Raw genomic sequence first — 18,629 nt, 5'->3', positions numbered from 1 at the left:
ATGTGAACTTTTCAACATAACTCTTTGATAGCCAGTCTCAGTGTATCATCCTCCCTGCTGGACAGAAGCCCATGATTGAATAGTAGCGCGCAGAGTTGCTCAGATCTCGCTGATACTCTTGTCCGTATAGCTCTACAGAGCCCCGGGCTCAAGCTAAAATAACACATCACCCATGGATGCATCGCATAAATCTAATGTAAACAAAAACATGATACTGTAGCACCTGCAGAACTGTGCAAATAGTAAAGAATGATAAGAAATAGCATACTCACAGCCTTTCCAAAGCATAAAGTCCAAAGAAAGAGCCGTTCCTCAGAACTCTGATTTTGTTGTGACTCAATATCCTGTAAAAAACAAAACACAAAGCACAGGTTTGTTAGAAATATTCTATTGGGGCTGAATGGAAGTATTATTTTATGATGTTATACACAGATATGTAAATTGCTATCATCATCATCTTATGGGGGAGTTCAGACTTAGTCAAGCACATTTTAAAGTGGTCAAGAGAAGTATGAGGGATGTCCATTTGGTGCTGCAGACACACAAGCGATAGCCTGACCAGAGACATTAGTCAAAGATGTTTCCAATTAATGTAAAAGATGGAACAAGGAATCAAGATTAGGAGGGGAGCTGTTATCTCCATAATCATTTTGCATTCATTTTAACATCAAAAGGATGTCTTTCCACATGAAACGAATGGCAGCACAGGCTACGTTAATCAGCCCTTTCCCTACAGGCAAATCACTTGCCTCATAGGGCTCTTATCAGACCAGAGGGCAGAGGGCAGAGGGACGCACTGGATGTGAGGTAGAGATAGCTTTGTCTGACAGGGGATCATGGGAAAAAGATATTTATAGTAATCACTTTGCTCTGAGGGACTAACATATCCCCACATTTGCATAGGAAGATAGAAGTTTACACGTTCTAGTGCACAAAAGTTCAGAAAGGTAAGGAGGTCGGGGTGAATGGGCCTACAGTGCACAAGGATTAGCAATGTGCATTACATGTAAACTTGAAAGGTAAAGGAAATGTTATGGTTTTGTGGTATTACTGGTATTATTATCATTCATCCTCAGGCTTTAAGTCAGTGCTGACTTTTTTTAACATGCACGGCTGAAGTACTCTCTGCCTTTACAAATTTGAGGTACATGAACCTAATTTTCTACAGGCATGGTTTCAACATTCGTACTAACGTACCCAGGCCTGTGGAGCCACAGACCCGCCCACATACGCTGAGCAGGAGCTCAAGGCACAGTGCGGGCTCTGCACAGGCGACAGCCCGCCATCATTAACACACCCTTCAGTTTCACATCATCTTTGCCCCTACCACATGGTGCTTAATGGGCTGTTTGCGACATTAAGTGTGTTCTTAATCGAGACAGTGGAGGTGTGTATGCGCCTTTAAAAGTGGGAGCTGACTGCGAACAGTCTGCGAGATTTACAGATTCAGCAGCAGCAGTCGCCCCCCTGTTTCCTGCCACATCAATAAAAACACTGCCTTCAGCTCTGCGCCTTCCAACTCAGTTAATGACCAGATTTAATCATCCAGTCTTAGTATACAAGGACAAACAGGCCTGACTTATTTCCTCACTACAGTAACTTTACTGACAGCCATAGTATCAGGATGATTTGAAAAAAGGAAAATGATGTATTCACGAAGCAGACCAAAAAGTCATCTGCTGCTCCACTTCTCCTGAACACTTAGGTTTATAACCTCCTACAATTATTTATCAAAATGAGAAACCACAGAAATATATATTAAACAAGCCTGCCAATCCACTGATAATCACTATAACACTAAAGCTGAGGCCTCTCTGGCTGTTTTACATAAGACTTTAACCAAAGTCATCTTTTTTTAAAGCTGTGCCACAAAAGCTATATGAACGGAATTACTGTTACAAAAACAATGTTCCTCGCCAGAACCGAGGCCTCAGAAACTGACATCATCCCAGATCAAAACCTTATTGCTAACTTTGGGGGAAAAAATAAAATAAAAACATGTCATGTTCACAAATCCACACAGAATTGGTGAAATAATTTAAAATAAATCAACTAAGTCGAGACATTTTTAGTGTGCATGTCAGACAGGAGCAGTCCTTTCGCATGTAGCCTCAGTTTGAACCTACGACTCCTGGCCCACGAGGTCTCGAGCTTGAGTTTGGGCACAGTATCTCTCCAATAACTGGATGCAGGCCCGAGATAAAAGCTGCAGAAGATCCGGAACTGCCTGAATAATTCAGCACAGATAGGAGAGGAGAAAGTCACATCTGGCAGAGAAACTAACCATTTAATTCAACACAGACAGTTTAGATGCAGATAGTTCCTTTCTGGATAAGCTGATTAGGCAGAAATATACTATTAGAAGATGAATGTTCACAAGTTTAGATTTGGTGTGCTTCCATGTGCATATCTGTAAACCTAGAAGATTACAAATAATACTTCTAGAAACCACTACCTATGTACCTATGTATGTGTTAAATCTATTAACGCTAGGAAAAAATACAATTCAAGTGCGATCCTATCACAAAAATCCCCATTTGTCTCCAGGTAAGACATTCTTTTCTGTTTGAGTACACTAGGACTAGGACTAGCTGACTTTTCCAAATAAACAAAGATCACAAAATGAGCTAAGTGAAACCCTCCCACAAACAACAAAAGACACGAGTTTCCAGGAACACAGGAGAGCTGCAGAGACTGGACACTACTGTATGATCCCATACAGCCCGATGTTTAAAGCACAGCTGTAGTGAAGAACATTGTTCTTTCATAAACAATACAGAGAGTACAAGTCTGAGAAAGAGAAAGAGGCAGAACTCTGTAAACAGACAGAAATAGTTGGCGTTCCCATCAGGCCAAACAGGAAACCCAGCCAATTAACTGTTTATTCAGAACCCGGTTTAAGAGGTCGGGGGGTTGCAGAGAGAGCACTTCCTGGACTGTCATCAGACAGACAGAGCAGTGTCCAGAGGCAGACGACAGCTGAGACATATGAGAGTGCATCGCTTCATCACTGGAATATACAAAGGTTAACAGAGTTTTTACAAGGAAGGAAGATGAGTAGTTCCTTAATTATAAAAGTCCACGCTACTAGGAGGCCTAACGTCTGTTCAGTACAGTCACGCTGCTGAGGCTTTACTTTACACAGGGCTTCTTTCTCCTCCCCATAAGTGACAGATCAGATGGCAGATTGAATTAATCTACTTTCAAGAGCAATACTCTGTATCGCACATAGCGCGACAGCGTGTTAACTCAGTCCAGGCTGTGCATTTAGCATCTCTCATTCACTTAACCCTTTCAGACTGCAAGCGCCTCTGAGAAATCAGATGGCCTAATTGAATCCATGTAATCTATGGAAAAACCAGGACCACATGTTCTGCAGGATCCCATTTAACCATTTCTGCTAATTCATTTACACAAGGATCAAAAAGCTGGGGGCTCGTAACAGAGGAGCCACGTCGAACAGAAGCACACACAGCTTCAGCTTATTTTGTTGAGTGAACACGTAGTTAGCATTAAAAAAAATATTTGTGTGAAATCACTAATTATGAGGCACATGTTCCTAAATTAGTTGATTTTTGTTAAATCTGCTGAGATTTCCAATGAAAGTCTAGTGCCTGTATAATGTTTGTGATAAGGAGAGAATCACATTTCTGATGATCCTGCAGTTATTAGAAAAGCAATATTTTTTTTGCTGGTTGTATCTCTTAGGTTTCAGTATTATGTGCCACAGTGTTTGCTCAGGGTTTCTCTAGTTGCATGGTGGAGTGTGAAAGGGTGAGTCTTGTCTAGTAAACACAGCCGCTCCTCCCTGCACCATGACCCTCACTTTGCTGTTTTGCTCAATTTGCTTCCTAAACCCACAAAGCCTTTAAGCGCCACACAGGGACATGACAGTGTGTCGCACACTGATTCACTTCCACTCTTCCTCCTGACTCTTCATTTGGACGGCTGTCTCACCGTAACATACTGCCTCGGGCCTTATGTTTTATCTTCACGCGCGTGTGCTCGTACCTGTGTGTACTGTAACTGTAAAATGCTGCCTACAGCTGCTTTTGGTTTTAGGCCACCGACGACCGATCGTTTTACTCACGAACTGTCTGTCTGTGGTGGGGCTGGGGAGCCTGCAGTGTGGTGTGCAGCACAGAGAGGAGCAGCTCCAGAGAGTCCTTTCGTCTTTCCAGATCGCAACCTGGTGCAGAGGGATAGAGAGGGAGAGAACACATCCTTCTCTCCCATGTCCTAACCACAGCTTGAATTCTACAAACCCAAACATAACAGGATGTCCTGTTTGCTGTTGGTTACCACTGAAATTTTGGTGTCAGTGTCTTTGCACCCTTCATCCTGTCCCTCTGCTAGACACTAGTGAAGCTGCTGTTGGGAAGCATCCACAGGAAATGCTCCATCCTGGTTTGGCATTTAGTCCATGACATGAATGAAATGCATTTGACTAAAAAAATCTTTGAATCCATTTGGCCCCGGTTGCACTGAAAATACTTGGGCATGCTGGAATCAAACAGTGAGCTCTATGTAGCTGCAGGCCTCTGCAGAAAACCACAAGCAGAAAAAAGGTTTTAAGGGGGGATTTATATTTAATAAGTATTCATCTGCAGGCTAAGCTGCTTGCCCTCATTACCTATGTATTACTCTTTACAATCTCCAAATTTAATTTCGAATACAGAGCATTTCTGCTGGGTCAGGAGAGAAACACGCAGCTGCAGCAGTGTGACTGGATTTTGGTCACTGGTAAAACAGTGTGAGGACATAAGTGCTGATTAGACACTTCACCTCCAGTCCCAACCCAGAGGACTGATCTAGCACTCCAAGGCCAACAGAGACAGAGAGACGCAGGTTCAGCGCAATAAAGAGAGTGAAAACAACCCAACAGGCCGCTGTGTAAACATCATTTAACTTTGGATAGGTCTCTTACGCTCGAGGACCACACGCGAGGTGAAAGACAAGAACCCTTGAAAGAGATTGGTAACATGCCATAAATCCAGTCCTAACTCGGAGACCAATTGGAGCCAGATAATGAGAGCGATTTTCAATGAGAGCGTCGTTATTGAATTAAGCCTGGTTTAATTAGCATGCTGACTCGATAATGCGCACGCTGGCCTGTGTCAGAGCCATGCTTAAGTTCATTTGAATAAACAAAAAATATTTAGCCTTGAGGGAATTTTCCATAGAGGTAATTAAATTCTGCTGAAAGCAATGTGATTATCCACTTTCACACTAATTGTGTGAGCACTTTAATCCGTGTATGTTACATCTGAGAAGAGTCTGCACAATAGTATGATAGTGTTTTAACTGCCCACCCCCCTTTTTTTTTTTTTTTTTTTTGCTTTCCATTTGAGTAGCTTTTGCTTGGCAGAGTTGCATTTTAAACATATTGGCAGTTCACAGAAGAAAACCAAGTGGATATGGCAGCATTTCTCTTTTTATACACATCACACATACAGCGTTAGTGTAGTGAGGACAGGCGTGGTGGATCAACTATATATTGTGGTTGAACCAAAACATGGATTAAAAATGGTATTACCGTACCTCGCTTGGTTATTACCAGGTTTCCCAAGCTTTTCTCCATCCAAATACCAGTTCTAACAGATGAATCAAAAACCATTACAGGACATCCTCTGGGACAACGTGCTAAATAAAAGTCTCAGTGAGGAGCTGGGGGCACATCAGTGAGGTGGGATTTTAACTTCATACACCAAGATCCTTTAAACGCCCTGTCAATTATCCTGATTCTTTGAAGTTTTCAGCAACAGTAGTTTTTGTCACTTGTGTCCATTCACACACACTTGCTCAGTTGTGGCTCCTGTGGTGATAAAATTGCAGCAGTAATTGCTGCGCACATTCATCAGTGGACAAGAATTCTGGGTCGTGACATGTCATAGGATGTGCATGTGTGTGTGTGTGTGTGTGTGTGTGTGTGTGTGTATTATCATGTTGCTATATAAATGCACCATATAATACATATATATATATATATATATATATATATATATATATATATACCTAAAACTAGCAGGTTTGTAGGTGTTTATATTGGTATATACACTGTCACTGCTCTGTCCAAAACAGATTTAAAAGTGAGGACAATAAAAATAAAGATAAAGGCTTTTGAAAAGTGTGTTTATCTAATTAAATAATAGTTATGTTAAAATTGATTAGGTTGAAGGTTGAAGGATAGCTATGCCCATTTATTGAACTGCATGTCAATAAGCCAAAAGTAAACAATAACAATTTTTACAATATAATAATAATAATAAACAATAATTAACATAGTAAGATTTTTACCTTTGTTAAAAGTAAATGGATTCTTTTTCTGATTGATTATAGTAGTTTGTTTTTTTTAGCTTATTTCAGTGGCTTTTCTCTATTTGGCAGCTTACTGTGTGTTATCCAAAGGCAAAAAGTAATCTGTAGTTTAATTTAGATGGAAGATAACATGTTTTGAATCAACTGTTTAATTTTGTCTCCCATGTTTGAGGTTTGGCCAACCTAAGTGTGGCTTTTTTTGTGTTTATAGTTTTGGGAAAGTAAATTGTCATTTCAGTATATGTGTGTAAGTGGGTTGTGGAAAAAATATCTAACTGTAAAAATTTCATAATCGTCAGTCTGTGTCAGTCAAACCCCAAAATAATGAATATGGTGCAGATGGTTTGATTATATATTGTCGATTTGCTACTGTGCTGGCTGTGCATGACATGATCGTAATCTTTAGAAAATTATAATTATTATCATTCATTTTATGGTATGAAACTGAGCCAGTGTGTGTGTGTGTCTGTTGACACATTCATGATTGTTGACAGCTGATATTTGAGTCAGTCTTTAAAAACCAGCATCAGCTGAACCCAGTTCTAGTCTCGCAGTGTCTCCGTCCTGCTAATGGACACTGAGACAAAAAGAGGAAGATTGGAGGAGGAGCAATGAAAGAGAGCATGTACAGAGAGATCTCTCAGACTGGGAGGTGGCTGTGTCATCTTTGTTGCAATAAGTACTTTATAAGAGGCCTCCAGACTGCACTGACTATTCAGCGCTCCGTTCAAATGGCTTAACCCTTTCCTTATAAAAAGACGGAGAGCCACCTAAGCCAGCAGTCACAGGAGCCCGCTGCACCCGGAGCCTGTCCTCTTACAGACACGGCACTGAATATAAGAGAGAGACCAAATGCCCCCGAGCACAACAGGCACTTTAGCAGCAAATGCATGTCAAGATGTGAATGTGCCCATTGTGCCTGACCGACCAGAGGGCTTGTAGGGAATGCTGCCAAGCTACAAGCCCCATTACCAGACTGTCATGGAAAAGAGAATCCATGTAATTGCATGCAAAATATTTTTCGTGAAATCATTTTGCAATCACCCTGATTAAGTTATTCTGTCAGCAAACAGTGAGAGGGGGGCAAGAGAAGCCACATTAAGGAGTGTAACACATTCTTGTCATACATTTGAAAGTGACAAAGACTGACTTTGATGATTTATCGTAGTCCATGTACAGAATCTTACTGTACTAAGCTTTATTATCATACTTTCCTGCCTTGATATATGCAACCACTTATTATGGAGTATACTGCATTGTGCTTGGGTTACCAGCCTGGGCCAAGGAGTAAGGCTTGTGGTTTGTGGCTGTGTGTGTATGTGCAGATTTAGATGCACAAGTGTGTGACCCATCAGATTTATTTATACAGAAAGTGTGTATGTTTAACTCAATTTGTGTATGTGTGTGTATGTGTGTGTGTGTGTGTGTGTGTGTGTGTGTGTGTGTATGGTTGTGTGTGTGCATAAGTGGTGCGCAAGCTACTAGTCTAAAATTGAAATCTGGGTTTTTGAAATGTCTCTAATTAGAGAGGGGAGGACTGAAGCCTATTTTGAGAACTGTGGCCATGCACGCCCTTCCCATATGTACAAGCAGGCACACACACAATACGCACTCTGGAGAGGAAGGTCCCCCACTTGGAGCCTTATTACACAAAACTCATGAAGCCTTGCTAACAAGAACTGTAGATGAAGAGTCCTTCTAGAGACTATTTAGTACAGCTGAACTTTAAAGATGTAAACAAGTAGCTGCTACAAATATTAACAGCCAGAGAGCACAAGTTGAAATAGCACCGCCTTACTATGAAACTGCAATAAATTATTGCAATATTTAGAGTCAAAGACAAGTCAAGAAAAACCAAATTGAAAAGTTTATGGCTGCAGAGCAGGAACACAATAGTCAGTTTAATCACTGTCTAAAGTGTTTTTACACTTTTAATGAGGCAATTTAGTGAATTTAGCCTTTTGAGACAGTGAGTGGAATGCGGTGTATGCCTGCCCTAACATTGTCTCATTGTTCTGTCTCATAACCAGCCTCTGTTTTCCGCTCCTGAGCAAAGACTGTTGGGAAATCAGGCTGCTTTTACAAAGAGTCGAATAAAATTGTTCTGCCCCAGATACTCTCCCAGCGTCTTTAGAGGCATCTGTGAAAAGGTTGTGTTTTGGTTTTGTAATGTGTGGGACTCCAGTGTTTTACGGCATCACAATCGCCTACTACCGACAACTGCACGTCATCAGATATGACACCAGGATTTGTCAGAATTTATTAATCATGAAGCACATATCATAAACACATGGTAGACCAACATGTTTTCCAGAGAATTTGATTTGATTTCAGCTGAAGGAATACACACTAATGCAGACTTTAAAGAGCGGTTTACTCCATCAACAAAAATTTTAATAAAAGCTTATTACTTTATTTCACAACTTGCCCCTTCCCTTTGATTAGGGCTGTAAACCAACTCCCATTGACAGAAGGAGCGATGGATAAAAGAATTGCAGTGACAGATTTTTAATATCTTGTGGTTCTGTGTTACAGTACCAGCATACCGAGCATTAAACTGGTTTGGAGTGATAATAGAGAAGTTATGACGATGAGTCGTTGGATGATGTGCATGAAATATTTAAGCAAAAAAATAAATTAATAAAAAAAAAAACTGTCACAATCTCTATTGGTAAACTAAACATTAAAATTGTATATGTTTTAAATTGTTGTTTGTTAATTGTTTTAAATCTTTCTCATCAGAGGATCTGTACTACTTCTGTGTGTAAAGTATGTATTAGCAGAAAGCCTCGAAATGGGGAAGCAGCAAACACAGCTCTCTCCAAAGATAAAAATCCATCTAGCAGCATATAAATAAATAAAATCCACAGTTTAATGGCCACACAAAGCAACATTTAAATACACGATCTACGCATGGACAGAGCCGAGCTAGCTGGTTCACATAGTTTTCTGTACTCAACTGACAGATTTAGTGGTGTCTCTTCTCTTCTCACCTGTTTCCTGCAAAATGAAAATAGAATATACACATATTTTACTAAAATGCTAAATCATATCCTATCTACATTCAGCCAAACGGAAGCCAAAACTAGCAAGTATAAGAAAAATAAACAAACAAGAAAAAAACTAATATCCTTGTCTGTTTTTAGCTGTCATTTCCCAATATCCCCTGGCTAAAGTCCATGAGCAAATTTGTAATCAAACCACACGGGGCAGTGTCAAATTTATTTATCTATTGGAAAAATGACCAACACAATAATAGGATATTACAACCTGTGATGCCACACTGGCGAAGTTTCAAATTCCAACATCAAGTGCTGAAGTGGACGCTAATTTGTCTCCAAACGTGGATAACCTAGAAAGTCTCCGCAACATGGTCGACTTTTTCAGAGAGGCTGATGAAAGAAATACTGAACAAGCTGTGGAGCTCTCGAACCATTCCCTAACAGGAAACTGGGTTATTCACAGTGATGGATAGAAATCTGCTATTGTCTGTGAAAACTTGGACTACATCTGTCGATTCATGCATAATCACGAAAGTAACTCATATTACACATTAGATGACTGTACTATTGTGATAGATTAGTTCTCAAGAGCAAGTATCAGAAACAGAAAGTGCACACACACACACACACACACACACACACACACACACACACACACACACACACACACACACACACACACACTCTGAAGCCACAGGCATTCACCCATTATCTCCGTCTGTGTCCGTGTGTTGTCGACCCAGAGCAGGAACTCTGGGGCCGCTGTGGTCAGACACAGGGAGAGGGAAGTTAGCGCTGGCAAAGAAAAGTCAAAGTCAGGCATTTTTGGAGTAAGATAAGAAGAGAGTGGTGTGAAAGGAAAAACTAAAATAACAAAAAGCCACTTGGGGGTACGAGGTTACTATGACAACACCTCTCTCTGTTTTTGCCAAGTTTTGAAATATCGCAGCCTTTTTAATCAACAAACACAGCAAGGTGATAAGTGATATACACATTCATCATCCAGCTACAGTGCAGCACAGTGGGTGCGTGGAGGCGTCCCACTCCAGTCATGTTACCTTAACCTGCGAGGGCACACATAAAATCCCTAGCCTGTGTGGCACTGGCAGGTGTTGCAGCTGGCTATAAAGCTCCCAGGATCCAGTGTCAGGCCTTTGTTTGCTTTTTTGATTTATCGCTGACCACTGCTCCACCTAAAATGTGTGAGAGGAGAGCCTGCTCCCCCTCCTCTCAACACCTTTCCCCATATAAATAAACCATATCGCTGCAGGAATGCCTGGGGTCCAACGCTCGCCCTACTATTGGAATTCTCCCTGTTGATAAGATGACTGGGACGTTTCATCAACATACTCCCATCTCAACACATACTGACTCACAGAACCGACACGAACCACCACCACATCTGCTGGCCCTTTAGTATCCACACATGGGCCACAAGTGAGAGACTGACGATGTGACTCAGAAGATAAAATGGTGATTAAAGGCTCGCAGATTCAAACTGTAGCCAATCCTCAGTGCTGTTGAGGTGAGCGAGCTTTGAATCAACAAGGACACAGAAGATACTCCAGGGTGAATGGAACCAAAATGATCTTGCTGTGGGTTGCTGGGAATCTCGTTCTCGGGTTCCTGTCAGGCTATTAAAATAAAAAGTATGATAAGAAAACTACTACTACTTTTTCAAGCTTTTAATTGTATCTTTCATGTTTTCCCAGTTTCCAATCTTTAAGCTAAGCCAAGGTAATTTGATGTTTACTGTGGCTTTTTAGCTCGAGTATAAGAATGAGAGTGGGATAAATAATCTTAAACTACTGCCACAATGAGCAACTAAATCTAAGATCAGCACATTGTTCTGCAACATACAGTAGTATAAAGTGGAGCTGTTCATTTACAGTGGCGACTCTTATAATAATATTACTACCCTCACTGTAATATTTTTATCCTAAGCAACTGGCAACATGCATTGATACACTACACTCAAGTGCAAACATGCAGGGAGCAGCAGTCTTGCAACTGCAGCTGTCTTGGGTGAAGGGGCATCAGGCCAAGGAAGGGCATGCTGACCCCCCACCCTGAGCATCTGTGCCCACTCATTCAGGCTGGCACCCACTGAGCCAAAGCTATCAGTCACTGACAGTGATGACAACAAAATACGCCAAGGGAGGAGTACGGTTTTGACTTGGGTAAAAACCACAAGCTATGAGGCACCCGCACATTCGCACACTGCCACTGTACATTCTCTTCATTTGTCTGTTATCCATTAAAACATTAAAACAAACACAGCTGCCGCCACACAGCGACGAGAAGGGAATTATTGCTCTGTGTGTTTCTGGGTTGCAGTCTGAATGTGTCTGATGCATATATTCATCTACAGGAGTTTTCTCTTTCATCAGCAAAATAACAAAAGTTCCTCTTTTACATTCTTTTCAAAAGACTAAAATAATAAAGAATTGGAGAAATGCTTTGTAAGTTGAAGCTATGCAGCTACACTGAGAAGCTCTGCCTCCTCCTCCATCTCACCCCAGTGTCGAAGATCTGTTAGTCAGGGGCTGGGGAGTTTTCAGTCTCCAGGGGCACATCCCTCTGAACCGCCTGCCAAGCTTCTCCTCTCCCTCCTCCATCCTCCTCTTGCTCTGCTCTCTTTCTTTGTTCCCCTCTTGCTTCCCTCTCCCCAAGTCTTCCACTCCTCATGTTCAACATTTTACTTCCCCCAGCAGCCTTTTTTTCAACTTATGTCATTTCTTCCTGCTTTCTCCTCAACAATGGCGGCCCTTCGCTTTCACACTCTTATCTATTTTCCCCTCTGTTCCCCTCTGCAGCCGTGCATAATTAGGCCTAAACACAAGCCTGCGCAGGCTCACATCTGGAAGGAGTTTGGACATGGCAGTTTCCTACCAAGACGACTAAATATTTAGGTTGAGAGTTACTGCGTGTGGATGAACTCATGATAGAGGGGGTGGGAAGAGAAGAGAAACGGGGAGCTAAAAATAAAGAAAAAACAGGGAAAGCGGGACAGACGACTGAAGATCATGACAGAAAAGCACAATACATCATTAAGCCAGTGATAGGAGTGAGTTTGCTGAAATGGTGCAGTGCATAATCTCACACACAGCAATGTAATCCAAGGGAAGCACAGACACTGGTGGAAGGCCGAGGTGATAATGTTGGAGTGACTGGTTGCTCCTTCATGCCTAGCAGGAACAACAAACGGGCAACTAATAGTTTTAATAAACAAATCCCCATTGGGATTTCCCATGAGGCTGAAGGGCCTCAGCTGGAATGTTCACAGGGGCCAGCTGTTGTGCATTACACATAGCAGCCGGCCCCGGAAGCCTTGGGCCTAGTGCCCTCCAGCCCTCGTCTGCTCAGCATGGAGGAGAGCATTCTTCCATGCTGCCCCAGGAGAAAGGGCAGCATGGCTGTCCCATTGTGGAGAGGAGTCTGAGGTGGTGCAGAGGCACAGAGAAAGCTGCCCCGCTGCACCTGGGAAACTGTCTGCAGCCTCTGAGCGGACTGAGGAATGTCAGGAATAACACGAATATCAACACAACTTCTCACATTCCACATCTGGAGCTAATGTCATGAGCAACGATGGGAGCACATCGCGCTTGAGGAACTCATCAAATCTTCAGGAAAACGAACTTTCCAGATGCCAGACTTCCGAGGAAATGTAAAGAAAATGGCCGACTACAGGGCGGAATTGTTTGCTCCTGGTACGGAGACGCATAAAAGTGTCACAGAATGCTAAACATCTGTACAAAAACAACTCGACCAAAATTAGTAGGTGTGGGGATGGACGATTATCTTCAATCACCTCAACCACTGCCACCCAAGCCATTTTTTCCCTCTGGTTTCCAGCAATGTGTTCCCCAGATGTTTATCCTGCCTTTATTAAGCAAGAAACATAAGGCCCTATAAATGGAGCGCTGGCTGGCTTCAGCCCTCCTGGGGCATAAATCCCCTTACTTTACCTCATATGCTCGCTGCAGTTTTTTACTGTGCCCATGTGCAACTAGCATTTCTCCCACTGGTTCAGAGTACAGAGACAGTAATGCACTGTGGGAACGAGCAATGCCTTGAGAATGTCTGAGCTGCTGTGAAGAAAATGCAGCGCTACAAACGTTCAAAAACACCACCCAAAAGATGTGTCACTGATAGATTGGTATAGCATCCATCATGAAAGATCGTGTGTTTTGGCCCACGATGTGCCTCTTTCAAGTTTTGTCCAAATAGACCACACAAATAACTGCTTCATAATTATAAAATGTCAAACGAAACTGGCCCAGAATCAACACAGCCCGGTTCTCACCAAATGGTTTTGGTGTTTTCTAACCTAAACCAAAGGCAATTGTGAGACAGGGTGTTGTTGGTATTAAACGTTGGAGCCAACCCACCATCACAGAATTTGATATAATATGCTTCAAATATGTTCCTCTTGAATCTGTTTTGCAAAGGCCAAGTCAGCTGGACCATGTGCACAGGGTGGTGGCGGAGGGAGAAAGTGGAGGCTGAACTCCCAGCGCCTGGCTGGGTGAGAGTCAAATTTAAAGTGACAGAGTTGTGTCAAAGAGGCAGGGCCGTAGTGACGGCTACAGTCAGCCTGCTCTCCCTGTGTTTCTTCTCCTTTTCTTTTTTTTGTTGTTTATTTGTTTAATGCGTTGCAGAGAGGCGATGTTCAGCCCTCCACGACACAGTTAAATTAAATCAAGATGTAAACTTCTGACCTGACAGGCCTTATTACTGCAGCGAGTCCTCACTATAGTTAAAACTGAGGTCATGGGGTCAGTGTCATGGGTGTGTGGGCCAAATCAGAAAGCTCAACTGTTATGTGAAGCTGTATATTTTTTCATATTGTGTATGTTTTATGGGGATTAAACCATTAAACCAATTAAATCCTACAACATAACATGGAAACACTGTGGTCAGATATACTGTACAGTAGTTCATGCAATGGTAAAATGCCAGTTCAGCTTAAAACTGAACATAACATCGGAGTCAATTTAATTTAAATCATCTTTAAAAGACATAAGAGACTAGTGTGACAGCACAGGACACAAGCATGACGCATTAAATTAAGTTCACCGTGTGAACTCCACACTAAGCAGCAGGCACAACAGTACAGAGATGAGGATGAGCACAGCAGTAATGTAGTCACCATGAGCTGAGAAGTGACTGTAAAGTTTTCCAACTCACAGGGTGACGGTCCTGTTGGGCAGCAGGCTGGCATCTGGAGGTTCAGTCAGCTCCTTCTTGCTGCAGCTGACCCTTCTCCCCACCGCTTGGACGCCGTGCGCCTTGGAGCGCTCGTCCTTGCAGCTGCAGCCGCTGGTGGAGGCGAGCAGCCCCGGACAGGCCTGGGAGAACGTCGGCTCGGACGCGGAGAGCAGGAGCAGCATCAGTACCAGACGCCCCGGCAGCAGCGAGATGCCAACGCCGGGCGCAAACATTGTCCTTCGGCTGGGTCTCACCTCAGCTGCGCCCCCGCCTCCAGTCATCCCATATCTCCACCATGAAGCTTCCAGAGAGTGTAAAGGGGGGAGCAGGAGCAGAAGGATCTTTCGGGTCTCCAATGAATGGCAAACGTGTAGGTCCTCCCCCTCAACAGTGAACACACATCATCCGGTCATTCCAGAAATATTCAGCACCGTTAATTTTCAAAGTGTCCTGTTATGTCATGGTAGCCCGGGCGCACAACTCCCTTTGGTCCAAACAGTTCATAAATCCAAGAGACGAAGCTACGAGTACATCCAAAAGTCAGCACACACACACACAGACACCCTAATATTGTGTTTCCAAAGGTTAGGAGTCGTATTAAATACCTTCAGAGGTCTACATCACCCTCAGGACACTGGACTGTCCAGGTTACCGCTCTCTAACCCTCTCAAAGTCAAATCCAGAGGTTGATGAGCTTCACGACGAGAGACGCGCTGACACACAGATGATGGAAAAAGGATCTTCTCAAACTTTTCCAGTCGTTTTTCGCTCTTTTTCAAAGTTCCCTGATCCCGGAGCTCTCCGTGGACTCACCTGAAGCCACTTGTGCTGCCACGTTTAATACTTAGAAAAATGTGAACACGCAGAGGACGTGAGATGGTCTAGTGCGGCTCCTGTGCAAATTCCCCCAAATCTAGCGGTTTTGCCTGCTTCTCTCTGTCACACTCAAACTCACTTAGTTACAACCCCAAGTGCGCCCGCTCCGTCTCCGTGTGCGCGCTGGTCCCCGCGGTCCTAGCGCGTCCAGACAGAGAGAGAGAGACAGAGAGAGAGAGACAGAGAGAGAGAGAGAGACAGAGAGAGGAGGGTTCACATGTGATCACCTGAACTCATTTCACACACCTTCATCACAAATAATTAGCATCTTTATTGTAAAGGAAACTAATGAGGAATAATGATTAGTAACTCATCAACTTTTCTATTTATCACACTGCAGATGATACAATAATGAAACATCACTTAAACCCCAAACTAGAAGGAAGTGGTAATGATGATAGTGTGAGTTTATGGCATGTGTTTAATCCCATATTCGCTCAGCTCTGCTGATTTCTGATTTGACTGTTTCCATCCAGGTTGCACGGGAAGAACTTGATTTCAATGGTCGCCTTCATTTGGGGGAGCAAACTAAAGTTATGAATGAGTGCTGAAGGTCTCTTGTGTTTCAGACGATCAGAGGCTTTCATTCAATCAGAGGGAGGGACAGGAAGTTAAGATTATTGTAGCTACACTTCATTAAATGCTGCATTGTTACTGCAGAAAGACAGAGCATAGCAGCAGGAGAGCTGTCTTTAAAATGTAAGACACAACACAAATTGACTTTATGTTATGAGTTTGTAATTGCATTATTTTTGTATTTGCAAGCCGCCCATTAAACACTATACATATACAATTTAATACTATTTTTTCTGTGTGTGTGTGTGTGTGTGGTAGTGGCCTCAGTTACAGAGTTGCTGTGATGCAATGAAAGTAACATCTAAAGAGTCTAGTATTGTTCTTACCTACATACACAGTGGGTTTAAATGTACTGTACTGTATCAGTACTTACTTTGTTGAAAGAATAATATGTTTTAAAATAGCACATGTTCCCTGAAAGAACCAAAAAATTCATCATCCACTTCCTCGAGGCCTCATTTCTGCCTATATGGAAGGTCACCAAAATACGTTAATGGATTTCTGTTTTAAAAATACTTTTTGATATACGAGAGGCCCGGGAGGATGGCGGCTGTGGCCATTCAAATCTGGAGAGCGTTTCAAAATCTGAGAAGGTGAAACAGGAAAGCTTTTGAAAAAGGACTTCACGCAATTGAGTTTGACGTGTATTTACTGACATAGCCAAACTTCAGGCACCTCAGTCATGCAAGCATGCCCAGCAGTACAATAATGCAGTGTGCTCTGACCCACACAGTGGCCCTTGGGTTTGTTATTCCTGTACATGATACTGTACACTAGAGCAGACTGAGAAAGCCAGCATGATTATCGAAAGAAAGCACACTGAGTGGATGGGCGCCTGCTCAGCAACGAAACAGAGGGCTGTTTATCCAAGCTGTTAAATAAGGCTTCAAGTACAACACCCCCCTCCAACTACGCTAGGCTCAAATCTCTCTCATCTGGAGAACACAGTTTCCATTTAAAATGTCACGTTTCAAACTGCACATTACATCAAATTGTACTTAATGGCATCCAGACAAACTTTAATGTCGGTCCAACATTTTCTCTCGTTGCACCCTACAGCCTATTCACTCCTTATAGCCAAGCAAGCAATCTCTCCTTCTCCCTGCTCCACATCTGGACTCCATTGCAGGTGGGGTATTGAGAAAGGGGAGAAAGTCGGGATGGAAAGGTGGAACACGGCACGGAGGAGCTTGGAGCTTCCAAAAGTAGAACTGAGTTCATGGAAGATTTGTTATGCACGATTTTCAGGGAGGTTTCACAGACTTTTAGAATGATAGGACAGTTAATACATGATATGGCTGTTTGATGATTCCTCTTACACATGTTCCTGACATGTCTAAAAGCACTATTTAGCACAATTTGAGATGTGAAGCAGACCAAGCGACTGCAGAGACTAAAGGAGAGCTCAGACTATTGTTTCTGCAAGTGGATAAACAAAAGGAAACTTCAAACTGGGGGAGCAAACATCAGGACGGTCATCTGTGAGTCTCTGAGCCTTTCTTGAAGGAGGCTGTGACATCTAGTGGTGTGACCAGCGGCACAACAGTGGCTCACACTCTCTAACCTGCAGTGCCAGTCTACCAGGAAGCCCAGCCGTTAGAGGTATTTCCTGGATGCATGGTTCAAATTAAAGAATCAGGGAAACATTACTTTAACATTATGTAGAGTTATCATATCATAATGTGGTATCAACATTTTATTTTGTATAAAATACCTTTGTGATAAAGTAATTTAAAGTAGCAGCAACAGCTGTGGTGTAATTCCAATAGTGTATTATTTTAATTAGTATCTTATTTGAATGGTGCTCATATTCACATATAATATTGATATTCAAGGCAGTAAACCTACTTAATCATCTCCATTAATATGATTTATTAAGATCATGGTTATATGATCCTGAGTCCCTCAAAATTTGTTTGTATATAGACTTACTTATAAGATGTAAGTTTGTTTTTTCTGCGCCAATGCTGTGGAAATAGAAGATGAAATCTTGTAAAGCATGTGTTAACACCACATGAACAGAAGTGCTGGTTTCCCCGGCTCATCTTTCAGCCTTTGGAATGTGGAAGACGCCTGTTACAACTGTACTGTAATGACGCTGCCCTCTTCTGGTTACCAACGCGAGTCACATGAATGTGACATGAATACTGAGATCATCTATTCAACAGGCGAGCCTTACATCCTGGGGACACACTAAGGTGCTTTATGTTCCCATCACCTTCACATTTCACATTGCAAAGTCAGTTCAAGCTACACCTCGCCCTGCTAATAGATGCATCATCGTGCCATGCATGTCATGTGTGGGTAGCATCCTCTTCTTCTTGTCCAACCTGTTTTCTTAGGACAAACATGTATCCGTTGACAACTTCCTGTTCAGCTCCTGCTCAACAAAGAGTTATGTGTAGTTTGTCTGATGTGTCACTCGCAGTTCTTGCCCCATATGTAAATACATGGTGAAACTGAGGATGTCAGTGTAGAGTGCCTGTTCAAAAATGATGCCAAAATAAATACCACTAGGACAGTTGTCTTTTCCTACTTCACTATGTCCTTTTGTGAAGTTGATAATATATTTAAAGAAGAAACCAAAAAACAATTGTTCTGACATTTTCACTCTAAAGTCATCCAACACAATAATCATTACCTGGG

General features: G+C 42.4%; 1 protein-coding gene across 2 annotated transcripts in view; it reads right to left on the bottom strand.

Moving 5' to 3' along the window:
* adgra2 (adhesion G protein-coupled receptor A2) overlaps nt 1–15,495 on the bottom strand; it is a 33,292-nt gene extending 17,797 nt beyond the window's left edge. Inside the window, exons 1-3 of one of the 2 annotated variants that reach the window (XM_026343625.1) lie at nt 15,137–15,495; nt 14,511–15,052; nt 273–344 (exon numbers count right to left, since the gene is read on the bottom strand). In XM_026343625.1, coding sequence (XP_026199410.1) covers nt 273–344; nt 14,511–14,812 — 374 coding nt within the window. In that variant the 5' untranslated portion in view covers nt 14,813–15,052; nt 15,137–15,495. Of the gene's footprint in view, nt 1–272; nt 345–14,510 lie in introns of both variants that reach the window. The other variant, XM_026343624.1, reaches the window with a different exon arrangement.
* Between the last annotated feature and the right edge of the window lie 3,134 nt (nt 15,496–18,629).

The sequence above is a fragment of the Anabas testudineus genome, chromosome 9 (assembly GCF_900324465.2).
Source record: "Anabas testudineus chromosome 9, fAnaTes1.2, whole genome shotgun sequence".
Classification (NCBI taxonomy): domain Eukaryota; kingdom Metazoa; phylum Chordata; class Actinopteri; order Anabantiformes; family Anabantidae; genus Anabas; species Anabas testudineus.
The sequence above is the reverse complement of the archived record's forward strand: the minus strand, read 5'-3'. Positions and strand labels throughout refer to the sequence as shown.